At 41.9% G+C, this 26004-nt stretch overlaps 1 protein-coding gene across 4 annotated transcripts in view; it reads left to right on the top strand.

Annotated features, from left to right (window-relative positions):
- CHN1 (chimerin 1) overlaps positions 1 to 26004 on the top strand; it is a 119031-nt gene that overhangs the window by 23899 nt on the left and 69128 nt on the right. For 2 of the 4 annotated variants that reach the window (XM_044427073.1, XM_044427074.1), the window contains exons 2-4: positions 10529 to 10567; positions 13120 to 13175; positions 23157 to 23188. In XM_044427073.1, the coding sequence (XP_044283008.1) occupies positions 10529 to 10567; positions 13120 to 13175; positions 23157 to 23188 (127 nt within the window). Of the gene's footprint in view, positions 1 to 10506; positions 10568 to 13119; positions 13176 to 21943; positions 22090 to 23156; positions 23189 to 26004 lie in introns of those variants that run through there. The other 2 variants (XM_044427075.1, XM_044427072.1) reach the window with 2 other exon arrangements.

The following is a 26004-nucleotide window of genomic DNA, read 5'->3' as shown; positions in this document are numbered from 1 at the left end:
AAAATAATAAAAACAGGATTTAGAGAGGGAAGGGCCAAAATTAAGCATCAGGAGTGGATTCTAGTCAATTGTTTCTACAGATAGGTAAATCTGATAATGATTCGTTAGGGCTATTTTGCAGAAATTGCACTCATTTCACATGCTAGCGAAGTTATGCTCAAAATCCTACAAGCTAGGCTCCAGCAGTATGTGGACCACGAACTACCAGAAGTACAGGCAGGATTTCGAAGAGGGAGAGGAACAAGAGGTCAAATTGCCAACATATGCTGGATCATGGAGAAAGCTAGGGAGTTCCAGAAAAACATCTATTTCTGCTTCATTGACTATGCTAAAGCCTTTGATTGTGTGGATCACAACAAATTGTGGCAAGTTCTTAAAGAGATGGGAATACCAGACCATCTTATTTGTCTCTTGAGAAACCTATATGCAGGTCAAGAAGCAACAGTGAGAACTGGACACGGAATCACCGATTGGTTCAAAATTGAGGAAGGAGTTCGGCAAGGCTGTATACTGTCGCCCTGCCTATTTAACTTATATGCAGAGCACATCATGAGAAAGGCGGGGCTGGATGAATCACCAGTTGGAATTAAGATTGCTGGGAGAAATATTGACAACCTCAGATATGCAGATGATACCACTCTAATGGCAGAAAGTGAAGAGGAACTAAAGAGCCTCTTGATGTGGGTGAAGGAGGAGAGTGCAAAAGTTGGCTTGAAACTCAGCATTAAGAAAACTAAGATCATGGCATCTGGTCCTCTCACTTCCTGGCAAATAGATGGGGAAGAAATGGAGGTAGTGACAGATTTTATTTTCCTGGGCTCCAAGATCACCACAGACAGGGACTGCAGCCAAGAAATTCAAAGACGCTTGCTCCTGGGCAGGAAAGCTATGGCAAATCTAGACAGCATACTAAAAAGCAGAGACATCACCCTGCCAACAAAAGTGCATATAATCAAGGCTATGGTTTTCCCAGTTGCAATGTATGGCTGTGAAAGCTGGACCATAAGGAAGGCTGAGCACCAAAGTATTGAGACCTTTGAATTGTGGTGCTGGAGGAGACTCCTGCGAGTCCCTTGGACCGCAAGGCAATCAAACCGGTCAGTCCTAGAGGAGATCAACCCTGACTGCTCTTTAAAAGGCCACATACTGAAGATGAAACTCAAATACTTTGGCCACCTAATGAGAAGGAAGGACTCCCTGGAGAAGAGCCTAATGCTGGGAACAATAGATGGCAAAAGAAGAAGGGGATGGCAGAGGATGAGGTGGCTAGATGGAGTCACTGAGGCAGTTGGCATGAGCTTGAGTGGACTCTGGGGGATGGTGGAGGACAGGAAGGCCTGGAGGAATGTTGTCCGTGGGGTCGCAATGGGTTGGACACGACTTGGCCAACTTGGCAGGACACAGATTACTAGCTGGGGCTTTTTAAAATAACCATAATCATAAACGTTCAAAATCAAGTCAAATTCTGGGGACCAGAAATTCATGGGAGAACAGTTTAAGATTTAGGTCTGTCTTCCAGAACATTAGAAGTACTTCAGGTTTTAAAGATTGAGTTTGGTACACATTCTATAAACTACAGTGCATTTTAAGCATAGGTGGATTTTTTGGGGGTATACATATTAAGTAAATCAAATTATGGATGGATTTTTTTTAAAAAATGGTGTTGTATAGTCAGGTTGAAATGTGATTAAATCAGTAGTGTGCTTTAAAAAAATCTAGGATTCCCTCTCCAGTTGTAGATGGAACATTCAGGCGTGGAGGGATCCCCATAAGGCATATGCCTCATGCAGCCTTTGGTTTACAACATGAGTAGTACCAAACTAAAGAAAGGAAATGGGTGCCCCCCGCATTCCTGCATCTTCAGCTACTTCTGAGAGCTTTGCAGCTCTCAGTGAGTGTACTCACTTAGCTGAGTACAGTTAGAGATTATTGTGCATTTGGGAATCCTGCCTTGTCAGGGGTCCCAGTCATGGGTAGATTGAACCCACATACAGCAGATTAAGCTTACAACCCCCCTTCAGATCTTTGTGCTAAATGTATAAAGATCTCAGGTATGTGGGGGGAGGCTTGAGGTGTGAGGGCAAGTTTTTGTAGAAACATTCCTTACCCAGCTTAGGGACTTACTCTTACTCTGCTTGTGTTACAGGCAAATGCCTGCACAGGGCTGAAATGGAGCTTGGTTTCCTCCTCGGTTTTGCAGACCATGTGTATGCAGATTGTCATTGCATGTGGATGCGAATGGGAGATGTATACCCAGCTATCAATTATCTGCTTCCTCAAAAGGAAAGGAGGGGAGGGGAAAGACAGACAGACAGACAGACAGACAGAGAAACCCATTCCCCCTTTTTTTAGCCAAGTGGTGGGTGGGGAGGATGAAGGAGATCTTATACACAGGCCTTTGTTTTCCTGGTTTGGATCTCTGCAATCTTGCTTTTGTGATCACCAGTGGGACCCTCTGCACCAATACCCTTAAAGCATTTGGTGCAGATTGTCGCTGGATTAGCTGCCCTTTTTATCTTTTTAGCCTTAGAAAATTGTGCAGGCATGTTTGTAATTTTGTAAAAGTAATTTTTATTGGTCATTTGCACGTGTTCTTACAACTGTTCAGTATGTGTAGTCTTGGTCAATTTCTTGTCTGTTTCATTGATCACTGTCAGTAGTGAACTGCTCTAAGTAACAGACAAGGAAGGAAACTGACAAGGTGGGACTGCTTATAAACTAATTTCTGTAGAGCTGCCAGGGTCCAGTTGCCTCATTTTCAACTGAAAAGGACAGGGAAGCAGCAAAGCAAGGTGCCCCCAAAGGCCTCCCCCATAGCAGTGTAATTTTATAATTCTTTTTTGAACTGACAGTTCTTAGTTGTCACTGGATTAGCCACCTTTTAATCACTTTCCTGAGTGCCCAGCACTCCAGAAAAGGAAATGTTAACTCCTCCCATCTCTTTCCCAGCTCCTTTTCAGTGCAATTACTGCTGTGGTTGCTTTGGCTGTTTGAAAGTTTTAAAAAATCCAGAAACATACACAGACTTAATGGCCAGGAAGTAAATGATTTTTTGTGGCTGGAAAGTAAATGGAAGCAAAATAGATACAAATGTAATGGCTGGGAGGTAAATTGAGATGAAATTTGCACACCTGCATGAATTGCTCTGTTGTTGCAAATGGACAAATTTCCTGTTCATATACTTGTCAGCCCTTAAATTGGCACAAATTTCCCTCTGTTTTCTTCCCAGGCATTACATTTGTGTCTTTTTTTTTTTTTTTTTTTTTTTTTTTTTTTTTTTTTTTTTGAGGGGGTTGGTTAGAGAGTCTCAGTAACCAGAGCAATAAGTGGTCCAGAGAGGAGCCACAAAAAGGAGGGTTACATATCTCCGCATTCTGGAGTAGCTGAAGACCTGAAGAAGTGTTCAAAAGGTGGGCGGCATGGAAAGCAGTCACTTCAACATTTGAAGTCGAGAGTTAAGTGAGTGATATTGTTGCCCCCTGTTTTGCCACACTTTCTTTTGACCCCCTTTCCCTTTTACCAGTGCTTTTCTGTTGATCCCTGGCAATTGTGCCCAACGTAGCCAGTATACAGTCTCTCCTTCCCAATTTCCTTGCATGCCACCTCCTCTTCAAGTCTCCCATTCACAGCTGATCCAGTCAAGAAAATTGACTAGGCAGTTGACAAATTGAAAGGGATATCGACAAGCACAACTGTGCAATTTTCTGGGGCCAAAAAGGTACATAAAACTTATCCCAATTGTGCATTTTGAGTCTCCCCAAAAAAAAAACACCCAACAACTGAGGATAAAAAGCTGTAGCAGATGGAGCAGAAGAGGGGAGTCAAGACACATCCTGCCACAAAGGAGACTGGGATACTGACTGAAGGACTGGGGGAGAAGCAGTGGGAGAACAAGCCTCAGAGACCCTGATTGTCCACAAACAAGCCACATTGTGTAGTTTATTTGCAGGGTGGCTTAATGTCTCGCAGATGTATGGAATTCAATGATGTATTAATTAAGGGCTGCACTCCCTTACGTTTCTCATACCACAGGGATGCTAAAAGTATTGGATCTTTAAGGACTAAATGGAGTCTTATGCATAAAATGTGTGCACAGCCGCCTTCTTTGGTGTTCCCCAAGGCAGCTATAAAAATCATAGGCAAATTCTAAAGCTGTTTTGAAGTGGAGTGATGGATGGTGACAAAGGGACTGCTTTAACTCTTGTTGCCACTTGCTTGCTTTCCCTCTTACCCAATTGCTTTCTTATCTATGGGAATGGAGGAAAGATTCCCCATATCGGGGCTAAAAAGCGACTGGGGCATGTCTGTCTGTTCCAGACAAATGATGGGGGTGGGGGTTTAGTCACCTTTATCCTTTCTAGATTCCATTTTAAACAATTTGTGGGGGGTTCACCTTCAGCCAAAAAAATAAAGGATATAAACCAGGTAACAGGCACTGTTGAATAATTCTTTCAACATATGGGAAATCACCTGGCATCTTTCAGGAAGAATGCCATGTAACTAAGTTTAAGATACTCTGTGGTCCAGAGGGGAGGGGGACTTTCTAGCACTTCTATTTTTGACTTGATTTTTGATGGCTCGCGAAGAATACAGGCTGATTTGGGAAAGCATCCCAGCAATAAAAGACACATTCTTGTAGAATCTGGGTTTCTTTCTCTAGAATCAAAACAGAACTGATTCCCCTACCCCAGTCTCATTATTAAATAAGCTGAACCCTATGCAAGTGAGTAAGTGATTCATGATAACCAGGCACCTGTTGTAATGAATTAAGAAATAGAGGCACGTCTAGGTGGCTAAACATATGAGCATTCATAGGAACCCGCCAGGGATAACACATTCAAGCAGTGTTATTTCAGGATGGATATCATGGAAGGCATGAAGAAAGGGGTCACTTACATTGTGGATGGGGCAGAAGCACTGGCTTTTTTAACCATTAAGATTTTAAAAAATAAAGCTCAGTCTATTCAAAAGGTTCAAAATAATTTCTTTTCTTTGGAGATACTTCATGAGTAAGAATCTAGTGCAGTGATGGTGAACCTTTTAGAGACCACATGCCCAAACTGCAACCCAAAACCCACTTATTTATCGTGAAGTGCCAACACTGCAACAAAACCTGAATAAAACAACTCACAGCCAGTCCAGGCTAACACACACACACACACACACACACTGGTACCTCAGCTCATGAACACCTCAGTTCACGACCAAATCGGGTCGCAAACAGAAATGTAGGGAAAAAATTTCCTTGGGTTGCGAACTCCGCATCAGGTGACGATCGCAGTCACGCCCGTCTTCCCCCAGTATGCCCGCGATTGCGCCCATCTTCCCTGTGATTAAAAAAACATTTACAGAATGTATTAACCTTATTTACATTGAACCTTATGAGGAAATTTGATTTGGCTCACAACCAATTTGGATCGCAAGCAGAGTCCTGGAACGGATTAAGTTCGTGAGCCAAGGTACCACTGTATATCCTTGGCAGCACACTGACTGGCCATGTGAAAGCTTGGACGAGTCGCGGCTAATGAGTTGCAGCTTGTGACATCATCGCCTGGCACCGCTACTCCTTTCCAAGCATGCGCATGGTCCCTATGTGCACAGTTACCCGACGGTCGGCTGCTGGGGTGATACTGGGGCAACTTGGCTCTGCGTGCCTGCTGTGGCACACAGGCCATAGTTCGCCACCGCTGATCTAGTGGTTAGGTCTCAAAAGTTTCACTTAATGAACGGAGGCAGCCTGTCCTCCATGGAAGGACTGTTCCATAAATGCAATTTCCCCGTACATAAGGAGAGAGGTTAGGAGCCGGATCATTAACATTGCTGGTGCCATATTTATTTGACACCTTCCTGGATATCAACAGGCCTCATGTACAAAGGGGGAGAAATCTTTGTTAATTTCAAGTCACTGAGGCCACACAGTCATCCTGCTTACGTAGAACAATTAATTGGTTGCTGATCAATTTCAAGGGAAAGAACTGAATAACATATTTGGATACATTGATTAGGCAGAGAGTGTAAAAATTTGAGAATTACAGAAACGCATTCTGTATAGAAGTACATATTGCTTATGTTTTCTATTAATTTTGTTTTGTAAATTTTTGTTTCGAAACATCTGATTCCTTCTTGTATGATACGTATGTAAATTCTAGGCTGAGACCTTTTGTTGTAGATCATAAAATAATTAGTTTGTACTCCTAAATTCATTCCCACAGGATTTGGCTATCTAAGCATGTTTTGTATGCAGATGAAAGTTTGTATTTTAATTACTGATCATTTTGAATTGTGTTTTAATTATTAAGTGCCTTGGGGTCTGTTCTTGTGGATGGAATGTGGGATAAATATGTAAAAATACGTTTCTAACTTCTGGTTTCAGTATCTTTCAGTGTTTTTTAGTGTCTACTCGTAAATTACATTATTTTCCTGTTTCTAACAGTGATTTATATTTAAGACATGTATGGTATCTAGTAGCCTCTTGTACAATAAAATTACATAGGACTATTTACATTTTTTACAAGAAAAATATTCATACTGTGCAATTATTTGAAGCTATTATTCCAGTCCATACCCCAATCTTAAAAATGGTTTGTTCCTTTATGATTTAAGATGCTGAAAGAAATAAAGCCTATACTAATAACAAACAGCACAATCCTATGTAGGTCTATTCAGAAGTAGCAGATAGTTCAGTAGCACTTACCTTCATGTAAATTTGTATAGGTTTGCAGGGCAAATTAAGAGTGGTAGCTCTTGAAAAATGAGATTTTGTAAGACTTCACATGCTGGTGCATAGTGGAAACAAGACTCTATATGTGTTGTGTTCTGCAGATATCTATGGCAATGTGTCTTTCAACAGAAAACTCTTTAAATGTTTTATTTTTAATTATTCTCCTTGTAGTAATACAGATTATTGCATATGCCTTCAGGGCCTGAGTTATGGCTTCTTTGGGACCACAATATTTAATTTCTTGCTGCTGTGTATTAAAACCCATTGTTAAGACTGCATGAATATTTCTAGTGTTTAATGTATGAGAAAATCCTAAGTGAAAGGAGATTAGTTTTTATATTAACAAAACCATAAAGTAGCTGCTGAGATTAAATGGAAAAGCAAAATAATTGAGATAAGAATGAGACAAGGGTTTATGTTCACCTTAGAGAACATTCAAACACCACCTAGTTTTAAAATTTCACAAAGGACACCTTTTTACAATTTTGTTTAAATCCATGTCATATGTAGAAATTAATTTGTCCTTTGTTTATACTTTATGGAAAGGCGAAAGTAGGCACAAAGGTATCCAAGGTGGCTTTTTTGTACTACATGGTCTATGGAGTTGCAAAAATACTCACTGGCATTTTAGTTTTATAATTACAGAGTACAAAATAAGGTACCAGAATGTTCTTTCTAACCAGCTCTGAGGAACCTGTGGCTCTCCAGAAAGAGTTGGACTCCATTCCCAGTCAGCTCCAGCTGGCCTGGCTATTGAACAGGGATGAAAGGCATTCTGTTCCAACAACTTCCAGAGGGACACGAGTTACCTACTCCTGCCTTCACCCTTTGTTTCCACAGTAGGGTGCAATAAAGCCATGCCATAGTGGCTTTATGTAATTTTGTCTATGGATATGAGTTAAGACATTTTCTAAATGCTGTGTCTTGTGCACCAAAGCTTTGTTGTGATTCACTCTAAGGAAAACATACTTACTAAAAGCTGTGCATTTGCACAAAGGGGATATCTTGTGCGGATGCCCCAGTTTTTTGTTTGTACCTCTGAAAACAGAACTCAAGCTCCTGAAATCCCCTTGTTTCTTATTTGATCATAGGTAAATACAAGGACTTTTATTTATTTAAAACTTTTATATGCCGTCCTTTATGTATGGCATCTCAGGATGGCTTACATTATTGAAATCAGAAACCAATAAAAATCAACACCAGTATAATAAAATAATATATAACCAATAAAAATAAATTGAATCAAAGGTGACTGTTAAAACCATTAAAATACTAATTTTTAAAATAATGCTTTAATAAAAAGGGTTTGACCTGGCGCTGAAAAGAATATAGGCTTGGCGCCAGGTGAACCTCTCCAGGGAGCACATGACACAATCTGGGCGCCCCCACAGAGAATTAGCCCCTGTCACTGATGGGATACCATCCATCAACAGAATAGGAATGAGTGAGTCCCCTTACCCTCACACACTCGCCAAATCTGCTCCAAAGGATCTTCCAGACAGAGCAGATCTGGGGGTGGAGCATGAAGCACAAAGGAGGAAAATTCTCCACGTGTGATCCTTGATTTCAACTTCCACCCTTTTTTTCCTGCTCTGCTTCGTCACTGAACTAGTTTCTTGTCAGGTGTTCGCTGGTCTAGGAACTGCTGCTAATGATTAGTTTGTGATCTTAATGGATAGTTCTGTCTCCTTGTTTTCTTCACTTGACTACCAAAGGAAGCAATTTATAGGTCTTTCCTTTAGTGCAAGTATTCAGCAGTGCCCTGTTGTACATTTGACTGAGCTTCTAGACAAGAAGTACGGGTGTCCAACCTCTGAGGGCCTGGTACCCATTTTTATGGTCCCAAAGCTGGATTTGTGCATCATGAGCTGGCAGCATCCTCATTTAAAAAAGAATATTAAGAAGTGCTATTTGTTTGATCTGAAAATAATATGTGAACATGCTCTAAAATGCCTAGAACCACCCACCCCCATAACATTTTTGCTTAGTTGTCACTGATGTAGTATGTTTATTGGATAATTTTTTGGCCCGAGGTTGTGCAAACAGCATTAAGGCAGTAAAACATGTAGGCAGTATTTCAAAACAAAACATTTCTGAACACCTGCATGGCATAAATCACTCCTTCCAGCTTCACAATTATAAATATTAGCTTAAATGCAAAGGTTTCTTGCTGCTTGTTTGAAACTTAATCAAGATGCTTTACTTTGGCAAAAAGAAAGTCTTGCTTTTCAGTTAAGTCATCTTCATTTCTTTTAATGAAGATGTATCTGTAGTGTTGCCAGTCCAGGCAAGAGGTATTTGCAGACTTTGTGTGCATTCATATAGTTGAACACATGGTTCCTCACTAAAATCATTTGCTAGAAAAATGAATATTCACACGTACATTGCTGGTATGGGAGGAAGGTTCAAGCTTTGCTCAAACTGTCTTCTCCAGCAGTTTAATTAAAGCACTGCTTAAGTTTCATCAAGTGTAGAGACTGGTTTATACATGGGTGCGCTTTGCCTAATTGTTGTTAATATGTCCGTCTCCCCCTGAAAACATTGTGTTTGAGTTGAAATCAAGTGAAAGCGCTCTCTGCTCCATAAACCCCACATTATTTGCTCTGCATCAGTCCATTCTATACGTGCACATCCACATTTAATGCGACAGTCAACAAGTGGGCTTGCATGATCAAGAAATAAAAGAAGTCACAGTGGCGCCTTTGCCCTGCCATGTGAATGCCACCTTATTTTCATAATAACCCGTGCTTTGCCTGAATCCAGTGAGGATGGATAAGGGCAGTTTCCAAACAACCCCAGAACCCTAGGAGATGCCATTCTGGCACTCGGCTCACCATGTTCAGATGTTATGGTCACCAGAGCGTGGTGTGGGGGATTAAAAGAGGCAGCAGGCCATTGGCAAGGGCCATGCAGGGAAAAGAAGCTACTGAAGCTTTTCTGCTTTCTTGATTGTGCAAACTCAGTGAAAGAATAGTGAACTGTGGCTCTGTGACCAAACAGATATATAGCTGGTGGCAGTCATTTGACTTAAAGCAGAAGTGCAGGAAGAGAAGGGATGGGAGCAGAATCATATATATATAATCAACTAAAATGTACCTGGGACACGTATAATTAGTTACACCACTACAAATACTATTTTAAGTTATAAATGCTGCTAGATACATAAGGCACACAAACAAACCAATATTAAAATAAAGACTAAGCAGGAAGTCATAAGATAAATGTTAAGAATCTGAACGAAATCTGATCTATGCAAAGGTAAAGAACTGGTGAGTCTCTTAAACTACAGGATGACCTTGGTGATGGTTCCCTGGGCACAGCTATAGCGGCAGGCACCTGTAAATGATGCCACCTGGGAGCCCTGAAGAGCTAGTTCAGAGCCTGGCCAGGAGAAGCAACAGCACAAACGTTTGACAGAAGATCTGCGTGTAGCAGCAAACATTTCTTTGCTGTTTGCTGCTACACAGTGTTTCTTTTATAAAGAAACACAGCCAGTGTTTCTTTTGTAAATTTCATATTTTCCATTTCATTATTCTCAATGAACCTGCAGTTGAGAAAGACAACTTTGTTATTGTAGTTTTTTTCTATCATTTTTCCACCCAGCTTTCATTGTCAGGTTTTGGAGTTTGCTTTAAATTAAATACATCTAGGCAAAATGAACTGTTGGAAAAATGAAATTATTAAGTGAAATTAAAATGTTCTGAATGTCAGTCTGTTGCATTTTATTAATTCCTCTACTGTACAGTACCTGCTGTAGAATAGTGTTTTTTCTGCTGTAGTGTTATATGAGTATCATTCTCTTTTCAGATACTGATGAATACAGGCCACCTGTTTGGAAATCTTATTGTGAGTATCTGATTCAATTTTATTGCTCTTTACCATCCCTTTAACCTGCACACTCACATCCCTCCTGTATTGTTAACAATTTTAAATTCATCAACTCACCAATGCAAATATGTTTCTGTTATTATGCAACACTTTGTGAATATCCCCTGTAAATAAGGCAGTTACCTGCATTCACAAGTAACACTAAATCATGGCTTATATTAATCATGGTTTGCTATTTTAGCCATGAATTGTTTTGAAGACAAGCAAACAAACTGGGACTTGTTTTTCTTAGTTTGTTTCTCTCTTGCTTGTTTTGCCAGGCTTCAGAGTGGCCTTTTTTCTTTCAGGCTCTCCTTACTTGGTTGCTTCTGTTTCAGGGCAGACAGCAGCACAAACAAGCCAGGGGCAAGATACAGTTCTGGGTGCAGACATTTCAACAAGCTATGGCTTAAACAAATCAGACTTTGTAAGCTGGCAACAAACCATGGGTTGTATTTGTGATTTGCAGCTGGTTAATTAATTATGATTTGATGGTTCGTTTGCAAGGCAGGTTTCGACACCTTGAGTTCATTTGTACATCATGGCAGCAAATTGTTCAAACCACTTTAGAGTTGCAGAACAAGCTGTGAACACCCATTTGTAAGTTTGGTTACTAGCAAATGGTGAACACCCGTTACATTCAAACTTGGATATTCTTGGTCGCTTGTTTAAGTTATAAGCAACCCAGAGATAACCTACAGTTTGTGCTTAGGTTAATTCTTAGGTTTAACCTGCATGAACAACACAGTGTATTCAGTTTTGCATGCCTTATTAACAGCCTATGAATGCATTCATGGAGGTGAATTGCAGGGTTCATATATCACCCGCATGGTTTGCTGCCATGATATGCAAACTGTGTCTTTGACAAGCCAGATTTCAACAAGCCACACCATGGTTTGGTGTCATGTGAAAACTAAACCTTGGATTTGAAAACCATGGCATCCAAAGCAAAGTTTCGTGATTAGCTACTGTGGTATGTTGTGATGCAGGGGGCATAATGTTAAACTTTGCATCATCTCTCTTGCAGATAAAGCCTCCTTTGAGAATACCAAAATCTGCCTCTGCCAAATTCTGTTTTAGAAGTTTGGAGATTGTCATTAAATAGATTGGTCCTTATTTTAAATCTACATGTGGTCTCTTGTATAGCTTGGAGAATAAGCAAAACCAAACAAAAACCTTCACAACTCAAATACTGAAATGATGCTGCTGAATAATACTATTTTCCAGACCCTTGGGAGTGGGATATAGATTTATAAAAGCAAAATTGGATATCATTCAAGACAGACTCTGGTGTAACTTTGTTAGCTTGTGTGCTTTTTTATAAATAGAAGTTGAAAAAATGAAAGATAGCACCACGTTTGATCTCAGCATCTGAAAATTGCTAGGTATAGATCAAAGGATATGGGGGGTGGGCAGGTTTTAGGAATTAGAACACGCCTCCCTCATCTGATTTTGGTTTAGGGCATTTGTTCCTGCTTGGACATGACCCACCTATTGTACTGATCAGTGTTTTATTGCAATATCCACCATGATTTACGCCTGTTCTGTACCAAAATGAAGGCAATGCCAGCCCTCATTTCATTTGTGTCCAGGCTTTTTCTCTTCAGAACCCTGAAAGAATTGCAGTACTTTTAAGACTCCCCTGCCTACAGCTGCTATCACATAATCGCTATTGTCAGAACCTTTGTCTGCTTCAGAGCTCCTTAAGTGTCCCACTGTGCAGCTTTTGAGTCATAACTTATTATATCAGTCGCTTGTCACATGCCAAGCCAGTCGCTTAATAAAAAACCATTAACACGCAAAGTGACTTGAAGCAGGCTTTTGTCTTCAAGCTGATGATTAAAGGATACAATTGGCACTCATTGTGTCACTTATATTAAACATCATTAATCACAACAGTCATACATCCAGTATTTGTCATGAAGAAATACATGTGTGTTGTCTCCAGATGAGAATAAGAACAATAAATCGCTAGAGGGAAAAAAAGCTTTTGCAAAGAAAGTGAATGTTTTGTCTTTTCTGTTCATTTGTTTGTTCACTTTGCAGTGTATACCACAACCCATAATATTAAGAGTGTTTGGCCTTTATTGTAATGAGATCTTGTTGGCAACCAATGTATTTTTGTCGACTGTTTCCTATGTGCTTGGCTACCTTCAGTTATCTTTCAAATCCATGGAGATTTGTGCAGGTGCGCTACATAGTAAGGTGCTGGGGATGGAATAAAAGCCACAGATTTGATTTCCCCACCTTTCCAGTTCATGTTGATATTTTGATAATGCTTATGTGATAGTTTTTATTCTGAATTTCTTATGTGTTATGTTTTGGACCTTACATATTTTCCATTATAATTTGTAATGGAGAAGTAGCACACGAATAAACTGAACATGGAGACTGTGGTCGCTAATGTAGAGAGACTTCAATGTCATTAAACAATGCAAACACAAGGTAACTAATGTTCAAATGCTTGCCTTGAAATCAGTTCTCTGTTAAGCATTAAAATGAAACCCATTTTTACCTCTGCCTTCTTCTAGTATATCAGTTGCAACAAGAAGCTCCCCATCCTAGAAGGATTACCTGCACGTCTGAGGTGGGTATCATGAAAGCTAGAAGACACTGTGGCCTTATTTGAATACTGAGCATGTTTCTTTACCTTACAGTCTAGTTCAGCCAGTCCACAGTACACTAGCAGAACCCATGTTGTGTGCCCTGAGCCTCACATGATTTACTTCCCCTGTAGCCACCATTCTGTGAAGTTCCACAATGCCTCTGAGAATTGTGGGAAATGCCACTGTGGCCAGGTAAGCCTTCTGGGGGATGCATTACCATTGCAGGGGGCATTTTACTGGAAGTCTCTTCAAACTAGGACTGGCCCTGACTGTTTGATGTTTCTTTTTTTTTTAAACATTAAGCAGCATTCATGTTCTTTATACTCTTATTGTTCACACACCTTTCTTTGAAGTCTGCAATCTTGTCAAACATGGAGGACTGGAAATGTATGAGGAAAGAACTAAGGTTGCCATCTACTCAGAGATGATTGATGGTAGTCTGGCAGGTAGCTCAGTAACTTCATGAATCGATGTGGTTCCCTGCATGCAGATGTTACAGCAAGGGCGCAAGACCGAGCCACGGGGAAGGGGCCACCAAGGTACCCTGGCAGTTTAAGAATTGGCACCAACCCTTCCAGCAAGATAAATCTGGCCATACTGAGAACCTGCATAATTATTTTTGACTGAAAGGAAAATATTGCTTAACTTAATATTTTAGTAACTGTATAAATGTATATATTATATAATCTTTGAAGCCCTTATTGCAGCCTTATCTGGGGGTCAACATTTTCTTAGCAACCATGTCCATGTTTTCTTAAAAGGTAATAGTTGGTGAAGGACAAGGAACGATTTTCACTGGCACTGCAGAACACGGGAAGGGGTAATCTTTTCCTTACCATCATAGTCTTGATGAAAATCTTCCTGCAGCTGCTATTATCTTCACCTAGTTTGGTCTTTCACTACTGAGGGAAAACATGGCTTTAAAATATATTGGTTTGTATCATGGTGACGCAGTCTTTTGATTTCCTCATATTATTACATCAACCGCTCGCTGGTTCAGGTAGAGACAGCTGTCAGCTGCATGTATGTGTGTAACTAGGGGAGAACAGGACTCACAGGGTACAGATACACATACAACTATTTGAGTGTAAACCAGATCTACAAGCATGGGCAGAGGAACCTTCCCAAACATTGGGATACCATATTTACAAATTGTGGGCTTTTGCATTCCTCTAGATGAGTGTGACCCTCCAGATGTTGCTGGACTATAATTTCTTGATCTGCTCAGTAGTCCTACCAGCTGGGCATGTTGGAGGTGCAGTGTAACATACAGAGGGGTACAGGTTCTAGATGATGCATGTGGCCAGACTAATTTATTGTGATCCTGCATGGAAACAGGCTTTTGTGCTTGGATCATCCTATCGTTCGAGATCTGATTCTCCGTGATGCAGCATGTAAAACTTCTTTGGTGCCCACTTCACTGGTTGCTTCTTTGTCGAATCCAGGTGTTTCCTCCTGTTATCTTCAGTGCACAGATGATCAGTGCAGTCCAATCCCTTTGGTGGTATAAGAAAGTGAGGGAGAAGGATAGCCCAGTCCAGTTTTCTCTCTCATCCTGCTAGGGAACATTGAACTCATTTAAGGTTACAAATTTGGTAGTTCAGATCACCATGTTGATGTCTTTCTGTTTTTCAGTGAACAGTTTTCTTTATGTTACAGTAAGCTGCTGGATCACAGAGTAACATAAATTTCAATTTTTAATATGCTTCAGCATATGATATGACTTGTTATAGTGCAGCTACAAAACACCATTCATGCTAAATAGGCCCTGAAAATGATTAAAGTTTTAAATTTTATTGCAACACTTTCATCATGTACCCAAGGGAAGGGGAAATTAATCTTCGAAATGTGTTTGTCATTTTGACATAGCCTTAAATACAGGGGAGCATGGCACTGTCATGGTCTTAATAGCTTATACCGCTTAGATCACAAACAGGATTAATTTACTGAATTAAGTAGGAGTTTCTTTCTGCAGTTGTCTTTGAGATGCCAGTTGCAATTCTTCCAAATATGCCTTAAACCCCTAGGATGAAAAATACCACTCTAACAGGTGTGAAGTACACCATGATGTTAAAGAAACACTGATCTCTGCCAGTATTGCTTTGGCAGGCATTTGAATATTTATCTAGCTAAAGCTGATTCCTGTTTGTGAAGATGTGATCAGGAGAAATTAGCTTTACATCCTATTTGTGCATAGCCTAATAATGGGTTTCTCTTGCAAGATAATAAGCATGTGCAACACAATCTAACTCTGAAACTGAGATACAAATTACAGTGCAACAGAAACTTCTCTTCAGTGACCCAAATAATTCATAAATTCTCTGAACCAGTTGAGGGTAAATGAGCTCAGGTGCAGGTTTTCATGTGTATATCCCTAGTCGGAGATGAAACCATATGCAGCAATTGATGTTGCATTCCAGTTTCCCTGAGCTCAAAAGATGTACCTGGGTACTTGAGGACTCGCGATGCTCCAGATGTTGTTGGACTCACACTTGCATCAGTTGTAATCTGAGAGCATCTGGGGGACTGCAGTTGCCCCACCTCTGTTCTACCTGAAAGCTGGTGCACTGACCTAATTAGCAACAGCTAGTAGAAACCAAGTAAGATAGAAACTTCAAAGTATTTGGTATTAGAAATAACTTTGGGAGCAATTATAGAAAATAAATCAAGCTCACATTTGTGAGAGTCGACACCAAGACTCAGGAGCATCCACATGTAAATTATGGAATGATTTAATGATGGTATAATGATTAATACATTATATGAAAGCCCAGCATTGCAATTTGTGTAGTCTTTCCTTGGCCTGACACAGCTTAAGAGCACTAAAGTGCCATTGCCCTGTTGCCGGAAAGTAGTTCATACTTGTCATAGGCTGGTGACTATTGACAAGCTGACTTGATAGTAAAATTGAGATGAGTGGTAAGTGCTGGTTTGGTTTCCAAACACCCACGATGTGGCCTTAATGAGGCTGTTATGATACTACATAGCAGGAGCCAGAGTGTCTACAGCTGAGATTGCTGTCATTGCTGGGGAACAGGGATGGACCACTTGTGGCCATACAGATGTTTTGGTCTACAGCTCCCATCAACCACATCCAGAAACAGCCAATGGTAAGGGCTCACAGGAGCTGAAGGACCAGTTTCCCACTCTGCAGTAGAAGACGATAGCGTAAGGCAGTCTTCCCCAACACAGTGTGATCCAGTTGTGCTGGATGGCATTTCCCATAACAGCACCTGGGAGTTGCTATCCAATACATTTGAAGCCACTAAACGACATACCCAGAATGTCTCATGATGAATATTATAGAAGCTTTAAGAAACAGACCTACATTTGATCTTTTCTTTATTTGGAATTCCGAAGGAATTGAGGTCTTAGATCAAGAAGGCAATTAAATTCATGTTTATTCAGAAATTGGATTTACGGTTGCATTAGCCTGGGGGTCCTGAACGGTTCTGAAAAGCTCGGTAAAACAAATTTGGTCAAGATTCCCCTGCTGTACACATAATAGCTGTGTCTAAAATATTAGGGTATTTTCACAAATGCTTTTTTTTCTTTGTTTCACTTGTGTATGTTCTTACTATCAAAGAGATTCTAAATCATTTAATTGTAGCCAGTCACTAATGTTAAGCTTTCATTTTAGTTTTCCAGGATAAGCATCTTTTAGATGTAAGGTTCAGCCTTTCTCCTATTCACATAGCAGAGAGGGTTGCCTGCAGCTTGCCATGGTTTGTTTTTCCCCTAGCCCAGCCTGTTCATTGCATGTATCCCAACATCCTTTGCAGCACAATCTCTGTCATATCCTCATTGCGGAGAAGGGAATCTTTTCTGGCTTCCCATCTCGCTTCAGTTGTTTCCGAGCAATGTTTCTGTTTGTAGTGTCTTTCAAAAACTATTTTCAACTCTTTGGAAGTATGCAAATAGTTTTGCAGATTTTTCTCACTTGCGAATGACAGAAAAAAATACAATTTAAAAATGAACACATTTGCTCAGTAACTACACCCAGTACATCCATAATAATTAAATCTGCCCACTCCAATAGTTTCATTTCGTTCAAATGCTGCTTCCAAGTTTTCAGTTAAGGGAAGCACTGAAATGGGGGAGGAAACTGTTAAGTGTATATTCAAGAGGTAATGGAGGATGAAATTGACAAGTGGAAGTTTATTGACTCCCTTCTCAGGTGCGCAAATGGGTTCATAATATTTTTAATTGTTACTTTTCCCCCTCTTGCACTTTGGAAGTATGCAAATAGTTTTGCAGATTTTTCTCACTTGCGAATGACAGAAAAAAATACAATTTAAAAATGAACACATTTGCTCAGTAACTACACCCAGTACATCCATAATAATTAAATCTGCCCACTCCAATAGTTTCATTTCGTTCAAATGCTGCTTCCAAGTTTTCAGTTAAGGGAAGCACTGAAATGGGGGAGGAAACTGTTAAGTGTATATTCAAGAGGTAATGGAGGATGAAATTGACAAGTGGAAGTTTATTGACTCCCTTCTCAGGTGCGCAAATGGGTTCATAATATTTTTAATTGTTACTTTTCCCCCTCTTGCAAGTGCACAGATTCACCTTTTGGCATCCACTGTCAAGAAGCAGAGTAGATAATTTACTAGGCAGTTGACAAGGCAGTTGTACTGTTGCAGACTGTACACAGCAAACAAGTGACTCTGTGCACTTGTGTGTTTGTTAGGGACTAGGAAAAGGATAGTAAAACCTACATATCCATTTGCACATTTGAATAGCACCGAAGGGAGGGAGGGAGGGAGGGCATGTGAACACATTCAGGACATTTCCAAGGTGGACAAAACTGATAAGAGAGGCTAGAGGCAGCCTTCATGAGATTGCAAGCAATAGCCAAATTTTTCACCACACTTGGCCAGTCTGCTCTGCAGCCAAGAAATCACTGACTTGCCATGCTGCTTGGTGCCCGAACAAGCCTCCTTAAGAGCAAGCCCCAATGAAGAGACCAACAACAGTGCATGAGTTTGCAGGGAGACTGGTGTGCTGCTAAGGAACTGTGCTGAATCACCCGTGCTGGCTGCAGACCTCACAAGGAGGCCCACAGCCCCCCTTGGCTGATTGGATTGTGCAAACCAGGTCAGGGTATGCAAAAATCAGATGCTTCATGAGCAGCAGAATGCAGGTGATATACACATACACGAGGTGCTATACACGTACCTTTAAGCAGCTGTGTGTGTATATCCAAGGACCCCAAATTATGCCATGCAATTGCACAGTAGTGAGATGTTCAGTGATGTTCCGTTGGCAATGGACTTGACCTTTCTGGTTTGCTTTTTTGATCTTTTGGCTGGCCTTTAGCTTGGGGTTCCCCAAGGGCTTAAGAGCAGGGAGATGGGAGTAGGGGGCTTGCACTGCCCTCTCAAAGTAATTGAATTGTTAAGCTGTATTAGAAGCAACAGAAAGTGAAGCTGTACTCAGAGAAACCTGTCATTCTAGTAGGGAGAAATAAGTATTTTACTGTGTAGAAGGGACAGAATCATGGGAAAGCTCTGTGTAGTGCAATGTAGTGTAATGGATTGGGGAAGCCTATTCTGCCCCTTTTTTTTGGAAAGGAGCAGAATAGACTTCCCCAACCTGAAGCCCGCCAGATGTATTGGACTGGCTGGGGGATGCTGAGAACTGTAGTGCAACAGTTCTGGTGGGGCACCAGCTTAAGAGTATGGGAAGAGTCATGCTGAATCCAACCAACAGCCCATCTAGTCCAGCATACAGTTCACAGAGAGGCTAGCCGGCTGCCCATGGGAAGCCTGCGGCAAGACATGGAGTGCTGCAGCCCCCTCTCACCCAAGTTCCCCGCAACTGGTGCGCATAGGCACACTGTCTTTGATAGTGGTAGCATTCAGCCATCAGTCCACTATGCCAGGATACTAGCCTTCTCTTCTCAATTTCCTCCTTTCTCCTGAATTTGTCGTGGCCTTTTCTAAAGCCATCCAAATGGGTTGCCATCGCTATATCTTGTGGAAGTAAATTCTATAGTTTAATTATGTGCTTTGTGAAGAATGTGCTCCTCCTATCTGCCCTGAATCTCCTGCCAACTCCAAGGGGTGAGCCCAGTTTCTAGGGAGAAAGGGAAGTTGGGGAAAGCTGGAGCAGAGTAAATGCAACTGAGAGGAGAACACCCCTTACACATACAGTATTCAGTAGAGTTCACATGATCTAAATTGAGTTAATTGTATTTGTGATTCACCTGATAGCCAGCGTTCTCTGACTATTAATGTAAAATGCTGATTCTCCTAATGGGCCCATGATACAGTGCATTTCTGTACTAGCCCCATGCATGAAAAAATGCTTATCCTGGACAACAACCCCAGCTTTGCCTCCTTTGTTGATTCTTCAGCGCTAGACCAGCCAGGCATTTTGTTGGGCCCGAGGAGTAAGGAAGAATCATGAGACTGACCACATGGGTATTACTGTGGGGTGTAGCACTTGATCTGGCACCAGCAGGGAAGACCAAAGGGAGACAATACCATGTCAGGGGAAATACATTTCTTTCTTATTCATTACATTTCCATACCTCCTGTGGCCAACGCATTTTGGGTGATTCACAACATTAAGTCACCCATCTAGATTTCAGCCAGGCCCAACTCTGCTTAGCTTCCACAATTAAGCAGGATCAGGAGCTTCAGACTATATGGAAGCAGTAAGCTATTCAGAAAGTTATTCCCTGTGCAAGATGGTGCAATGGGTAGGACTAAGCCTTCACAAATCCCGCTTCTGTTTACCTGGCCTCCTCATTATCTGAGTGTGTAGAGATTTCCCAGGTCATTTGGAAAATTCAGTTGTCTTGTGATTAAGGGACTCAGACTGAGCTTTCTCTTGGGTGAAGCCTATGTCAGTATAGAGCAGCTTTAAATCGAATAATGGTAGAACTGCAGAGCATTTCTGAGATACGTTCTGTCCAGTCGTAGCAGCATAAAAACCAGTAAGTTCATGCTCATCCAAAGCTGGTCTCAGACAAAGAAACAAAGTATGTTGTAGACACATTAATTTTATAGGAAAGAGATGGCATACTGGGGAAAATAAAATACGAATCTCTCCATCTGATTTAATATACTGATTCTAAACTGACATTCCCAAAGACTGCTTTTTTAAAAAAAGCCAGACACATTTCTGTTGCTTTGCCGTGGGTTTGTTCATGTGGCATAAACACACACAAGATGGCCTTTCCTGTCACAGCTGGGCATCTCACCATGCAGTTAAAATAATCTTAAGTGAAAAGATATCAAGTGGACCAAATGATTGAATTAATTAACATGGCTGCCCCTTCTTGCTGCATAATAAGGCTTTACCCTAATGTGGTGCTAATTACCAGCAAGGCTGAGTGAGCAGGATCTGCAGACAACCTTGTCCCAAGCAGCCCTCTGTGGACGGTGAAGACGCAGTTGTGTCTTTCCTGTGAAACTGGTTCCTGTGGGGGGCCGTGTGTTTGAGCATCGCCCTGCACTGTGCTTCAGCCGTGCTCAGTGGGTTTCCTGTGTCAAGGCCACATGGCAATATCATTTAAGGTGACACCCCGTCATTTGAATTTTTTCAGCAAACCAGGGTTGTGTGGGTGCATTGCTGCCATATTCAGTCTTGACTTCTGCCAAGGCAGCTTTGCTCTTCAGGACTTCTCCAGTGTCTTTGCAGGACATGTCGCAGGACTCTAGTATTTAGCTGGACCAGGGCAGGTACCAGGTTTGAGGAGTCCCTGGGAAAGGTTTCCTCTGCCCACGGAGGCATCCTTGGCAGAATGTGCCTGGCAGGGCATGCTCTCCATCCCTGACACCAGTGCCTGAGCCATGGCTATCCCTGGGCCAGGCTGCTGGGACGAGCGGCCCCTGTGGCATGTGCGGCCCCTGTGCTGCAAGGGGGCAGGGAGGGGTGCAGGTGTGCAGGAGGATACTTATGCATTGGCAGGGTGTGTGGCAGCCATGAGGGGTGCTGCTCTGTTGCTCCTGCAGAAGAATCATCTTACTCAGACAATGGCTCCACTGGGCAGTGGGGTGTGGAGAATGACAGCTGGCAGAGTCCATGCCCAGGGAGTGTGTTGGCCAATGGAGGAGAGGCAGGTGAGGCTGAGATTGACAGAAGCAGTGTATCCTTATGTACTATTGTATTTCAATGTATTTTATCATGTTGTAAGCCGCCCCGAGGTTTCGGCAAGGGGCGGCATAGAAATGTTATAATAATAATAACAATAATAATAATAATAATAATAATAATAATAATAATAATAATAATAATAATCCTGGGATGGATTCCCAGCTGTGGGGGCTTCTGGGATATGTGCTGCCATTTGGATGGAAGATGGCGGGCTGTGGAAACTACTCATAAGTAGATACCACACAAATGTCTGACTCCGGGAGAGAAGGTGAGACCATGGAATCATTGAATAGTAGAGTCAGAAGGGGCCATGAAGGCCATTGAGTCTAACCCCCTGCTATTGCAGGAACCCTTAATTTAAAAAAAATTAAGAGGAACCCTCCATAATGTATTGTAATCTGCTTTTGAAATCCAAAAGTAGGTCCAAAATAGCATAGTTATACATCGAATCAGAGAATTATAGAATAGTAGAGTTGGAAGGGGCCATGAAGGCCATCGGGTCCGACCTCCTGCTGCTGCAGGACACCACGTTGCACCATCCGACTCAGATGGCTGCCCAGGTTCTTTTTGAATGTCTCTAGTGTGGGAGAGCCCACCACCTCTCTAGGCGGCTGGTTTCAGTGTCGTATTGCTCTGGCAGGGAGGAAGCTTTTGCTGATGCCTAGCCTGACTCTGGGTCATCGCAACTTGAACGGATTATTCTGTGTCCTACACTCTGAGACCAGCAAGAAGAGACACTGTGGCACTGTGTAGCGTTACGTGTAAACACTTCCACCACCACCCCATGTATGTAAACTATATTCTCACTCTCTAACCCACAGCTTCACATTCAGTTTCTAAATATGCATGAGCATCCCTTTGGTCTGCATCCATTTTATCAGTGGATATTAATAGCCAATGCCAGGCCAGTCTGGTGTTTCCCCCTGACTGAAGATTTTTCCTTTATACATATCTGCACAAACAAACACACCAAGCTCCCTCTAGATCCCCTCTACTCCTTCCCTGAAATGCCCAGCGTGTGGGCAGCTTGTTGCAAAGCAGCAGCTCAGGTCTCCAGAAGCCAGAAGGAAAGTCAGGCTTAAGTAGTCTGCTCCCGTGCCAGGGTGTGGTAGTCCTCATCTTTGAATGCTACCGTGGTGTTGCCAGGGGCTAACACAGACGCATGGGCCTTCTTGTCGAGCAGGGATACGTTGTGCGTCCGAACAATACGTGCACCTGTTCTCTCGAGCAGGCTCTGCTTACTCCCTGCATAGAAATACCCACATCTGCCCTTCCCCCCAGCCTGCCCATGCATGCTTGCCTTATTCTTCATATGCACAAACACGGTTGAGGCCCAGGCACTGCACCCCCAGGGCGATAGCTGCATGGGATGGAAGACATGGGGGTGTGTGGGAGCCCCCTTTCTTCTGTGTCGCTTGCTTTCATTTTTATTTATTACTGAGCCAGTCCACAGTCACTGTGGTCACATGCAATGGCTCACACGGTGGCTTCTTATGGGCATTGCAAAACCTCCCTCATGAAAATGAATTTCATAAAATAAGGAAGGTGAGAAGAGGTTCGTAATGATATACATTATTATTATCTGTTGAAAGCATTATGGTGTCCAAAAATAATGTAGGAACAGCATTTAAAAAAAATTAGGAACAGTGTTTCCTTTGCCTTTGCCTTTTATTTGAAATCAGGTATTTCGTAGTGCTTCATCAAGATTTTTTACATGTTAACTGTTGAAGATATTATCAGACCTTAACTTTGTTCAGCTCATCAGAATGCAAGCTACATAATAAATGAAAATAACTTTTCATGTTAGCTATATTGTCTGAGTAAATTGTTATCCCTCTTTTCTTTTTCAATAGGTGGAGAACAGACCAAAATACTATGGACGAGAGTAAGTAATAATGTTGTGACCTAACAGCCACTATTAAATCAAGTACACTTATAAAAGCTGTGCCCAGTGGCTCCTGTGTGTATAAAATATCTCAGTTTGTCCTGCAGAATCCAGAGGTTTTACGCAGAGATAAGATTATTTGGTAATTCACTGGGGGTTTTGACAGAGACAATCTAATTTGGCTGTGCTTAGGTCACAGAATGAAATGTTGACATGCACATCTTCAGTAGTCAAGTCAGATTTCTCCGCTGCTTGTGATGGCAGTACCCCTGTCAGACTTGCACAGAGCAAAGTGCTTGACTGCACACATAGCCTGCTTCCATTTGGCAAAATTAGTCATAATAAAATAAAATTTTAAGAACAAAACAAAACGAGCCCTGTAGAAGCTCCTTCACTTTTGCTCCTTCTGAAAATGGCGGCCAATTTGTTTTCATGCTTCTCAGTGAAATTGGGAAGTACGGTAATACCTCGGTCACGAACACTTCTGTTTGTGAACAATTCGGTTTGTGAACAGAAAGTTTGGCAAAATTTTGCCTCTGTTTTCAAACTCTGCATCAGGTGACGAACATGACTGCGGCCAACTTCCGCTCGCTTGGGCTGCAGCAGAAGCCCAAGATGGCACCACGTCGCCCACCAAAGGGAGAGCACGACATGAGGGGGAGCCATGAGGGTGCGCTCCCCTTGGTTGAGGCCTTCCCGGCTCCTCGCCAGCACCCTGCTTCCAGGCTGGAGGAAGGTCCCCTCTCATGCGCTCGCCCGGCTCCAGAAGGAGGAGCAGGAGCGGGAGGTTGGGGAGGCGAGCGCGGGGCAGCTCTCCTGGCCAGGAGAGGGCTGCAAGGAGGGAGGTAATGGCTGCTTTCCACGGGCCGAGGCAAGGGGAGGTGAGCGATGGGGCTACAGCTGGCCGAGTGGGGTGCCTCCCTACTTTCCCCACCGCAGGGGGAAGAAGCATGGTGGCTGCGGGTTGGTCCACAGCCCAGGGACATGACTCATGTTGTTGTGGTTTTAAAAATAAAATACGTATTTATTTATTAATTAAAACTTTTATATGCTGTCCTTTATGTATAACATAAAGTTATGGTTCAGAATGGATTAACCTTATTTACATTGAACCTTATGGGAAAATTTGACTTGGTTCACAAACAATTTGGTTCACGACCAGAATCGTGGAACAAATTAAGTTCGTGAACCAAGGTACCACAGTAGATGATAGAGGAAGTGCTTAAATATCTCTGGATCGGAAGCATCCTTTCTTAATGCAGGCAAGCAAGTCATAAGAAAATCCTTAATCTTTTATTTTTCAGTAGGAAGTTACGCACATATTAAGGTTGTTCTGCTTCTTAGGTCTAAGTGTAGTCTTTGTTGAAATTTAGGAGTTTGCAATTATCCCTTTGGTGTTTGAGTCAACATTGAAGTTTTGTAGTTTGTTGTAACTGTAATTTATTGGCTGTGTGTAGGGAAAAAGCATCTTCTTCAGAGTCATTTGAAAGTGTTGTTAAATTGATTTAACAAACCCAAATAACAAGGCAGTCAAAGGTACATTCTTTGAAATAAGGTTTACTATCAGCAGTTTAGGGTAAATATATGCAATTTGCAGATTCAACCTGAAAAGCTTCTGCTTAAACGTTGGGCTGCTGCAGGCAGGAGGCTGAATGTTTTCAGTGTTACCCACACAAAGGAATCAAACCTTATTGCACACAGGTAAATAGTTCCTCAGGGAGAAAATTGAATGGAGAATTAGTGACATGCTCAGTGTCACCTATAGAGCTTCATGGGGCTTAGCTACTGAGTATCCTGTGCACATTGTGCAAGACGACTGGACTTCCAGTGTTTACTTGTGCCTTTTTTCATGCTTTTTGACACTATTCTTTCGTGCTGTCTCTCAGAGGAAATGCAGATTGTGGCATCATTTCTGTCTATCCCATAGTTCATTGCAAGTGTAATACGAACATAGTTTGGCGCATGTCAACATTCACATGTGAAAGCTGAATCATCTGTCCCTTATGTATCTACCCGGACCCTGAGGTCATCTTGGGGGTCCTTCTTTGGGAGCCCCTTCCAAGGAAGTGAGGTGGGCAGCTGTCAGGAGGAGGGCCTTTTTGGTTGTGGCACCTCGGCTGTGGCATGAGCTTCCCAAAGAGGAGCACCCAGTGCCTCCTTTGTGTTCTTTTCAGTGCCAGGTATTATTGTTGTTGTTGTTGTTGTTGTTGTTGTTGTAACATTTCTATGCCGCCCCTTGCCGAAGCCTCGGGGCGGCTTACAACACAATAAGATACATTGAAATACAATAGAACATAATAAATTACCAATAAATACAAAAATACAAAAAATACACTGACCTTTTTATTTTCCCAGCATTTTAACAGTTTAACTTTTGAACTTTATTTTTAGTATTGCATTTTATCCTGTACCACTGCTGTGTTTCTTTACTCATTCAATTGCAATGGCTATTGTGGCTTTGTTGTTTTATGTCAATTTGTGTGTGTGTGTGTGTGTGTGTGTGTGTGTGTGTGTTTTAACTTCTGTTAACTACTCAGAGAGCCTTGGCTATTGGGCAGTATAACAATGAAATAAATCAATACATCTGAGACCGCACTCCCTGGTCTTCTTTCTCACTTGTTGGACACACACTGAGGCGAGTGCTGACTGCCTCATTGAGGGGACTGTCAACATTCAGTGGTGTATTTCTGAAAATTTGAAAGTTCATAAAATTAATCAGGGTTCATTGATTCCCACGTGCGAATGTTGTCATTTGCCACATACGGCATTCAGTGCTGACATTTGCCACGGTGACTGTTACTGTGACATGAGTATTT

This window comes from Varanus komodoensis, unplaced genomic scaffold (genome assembly GCF_004798865.1).
Source record: "Varanus komodoensis strain SLA01 unplaced genomic scaffold, ASM479886v1 scaffold18_1, whole genome shotgun sequence".
Lineage (NCBI taxonomy): Eukaryota > Metazoa > Chordata > Lepidosauria > Squamata > Varanidae > Varanus > Varanus komodoensis.
The sequence above is the reverse complement of the archived record's forward strand: the minus strand, read 5'-3'. Positions and strand labels throughout refer to the sequence as shown.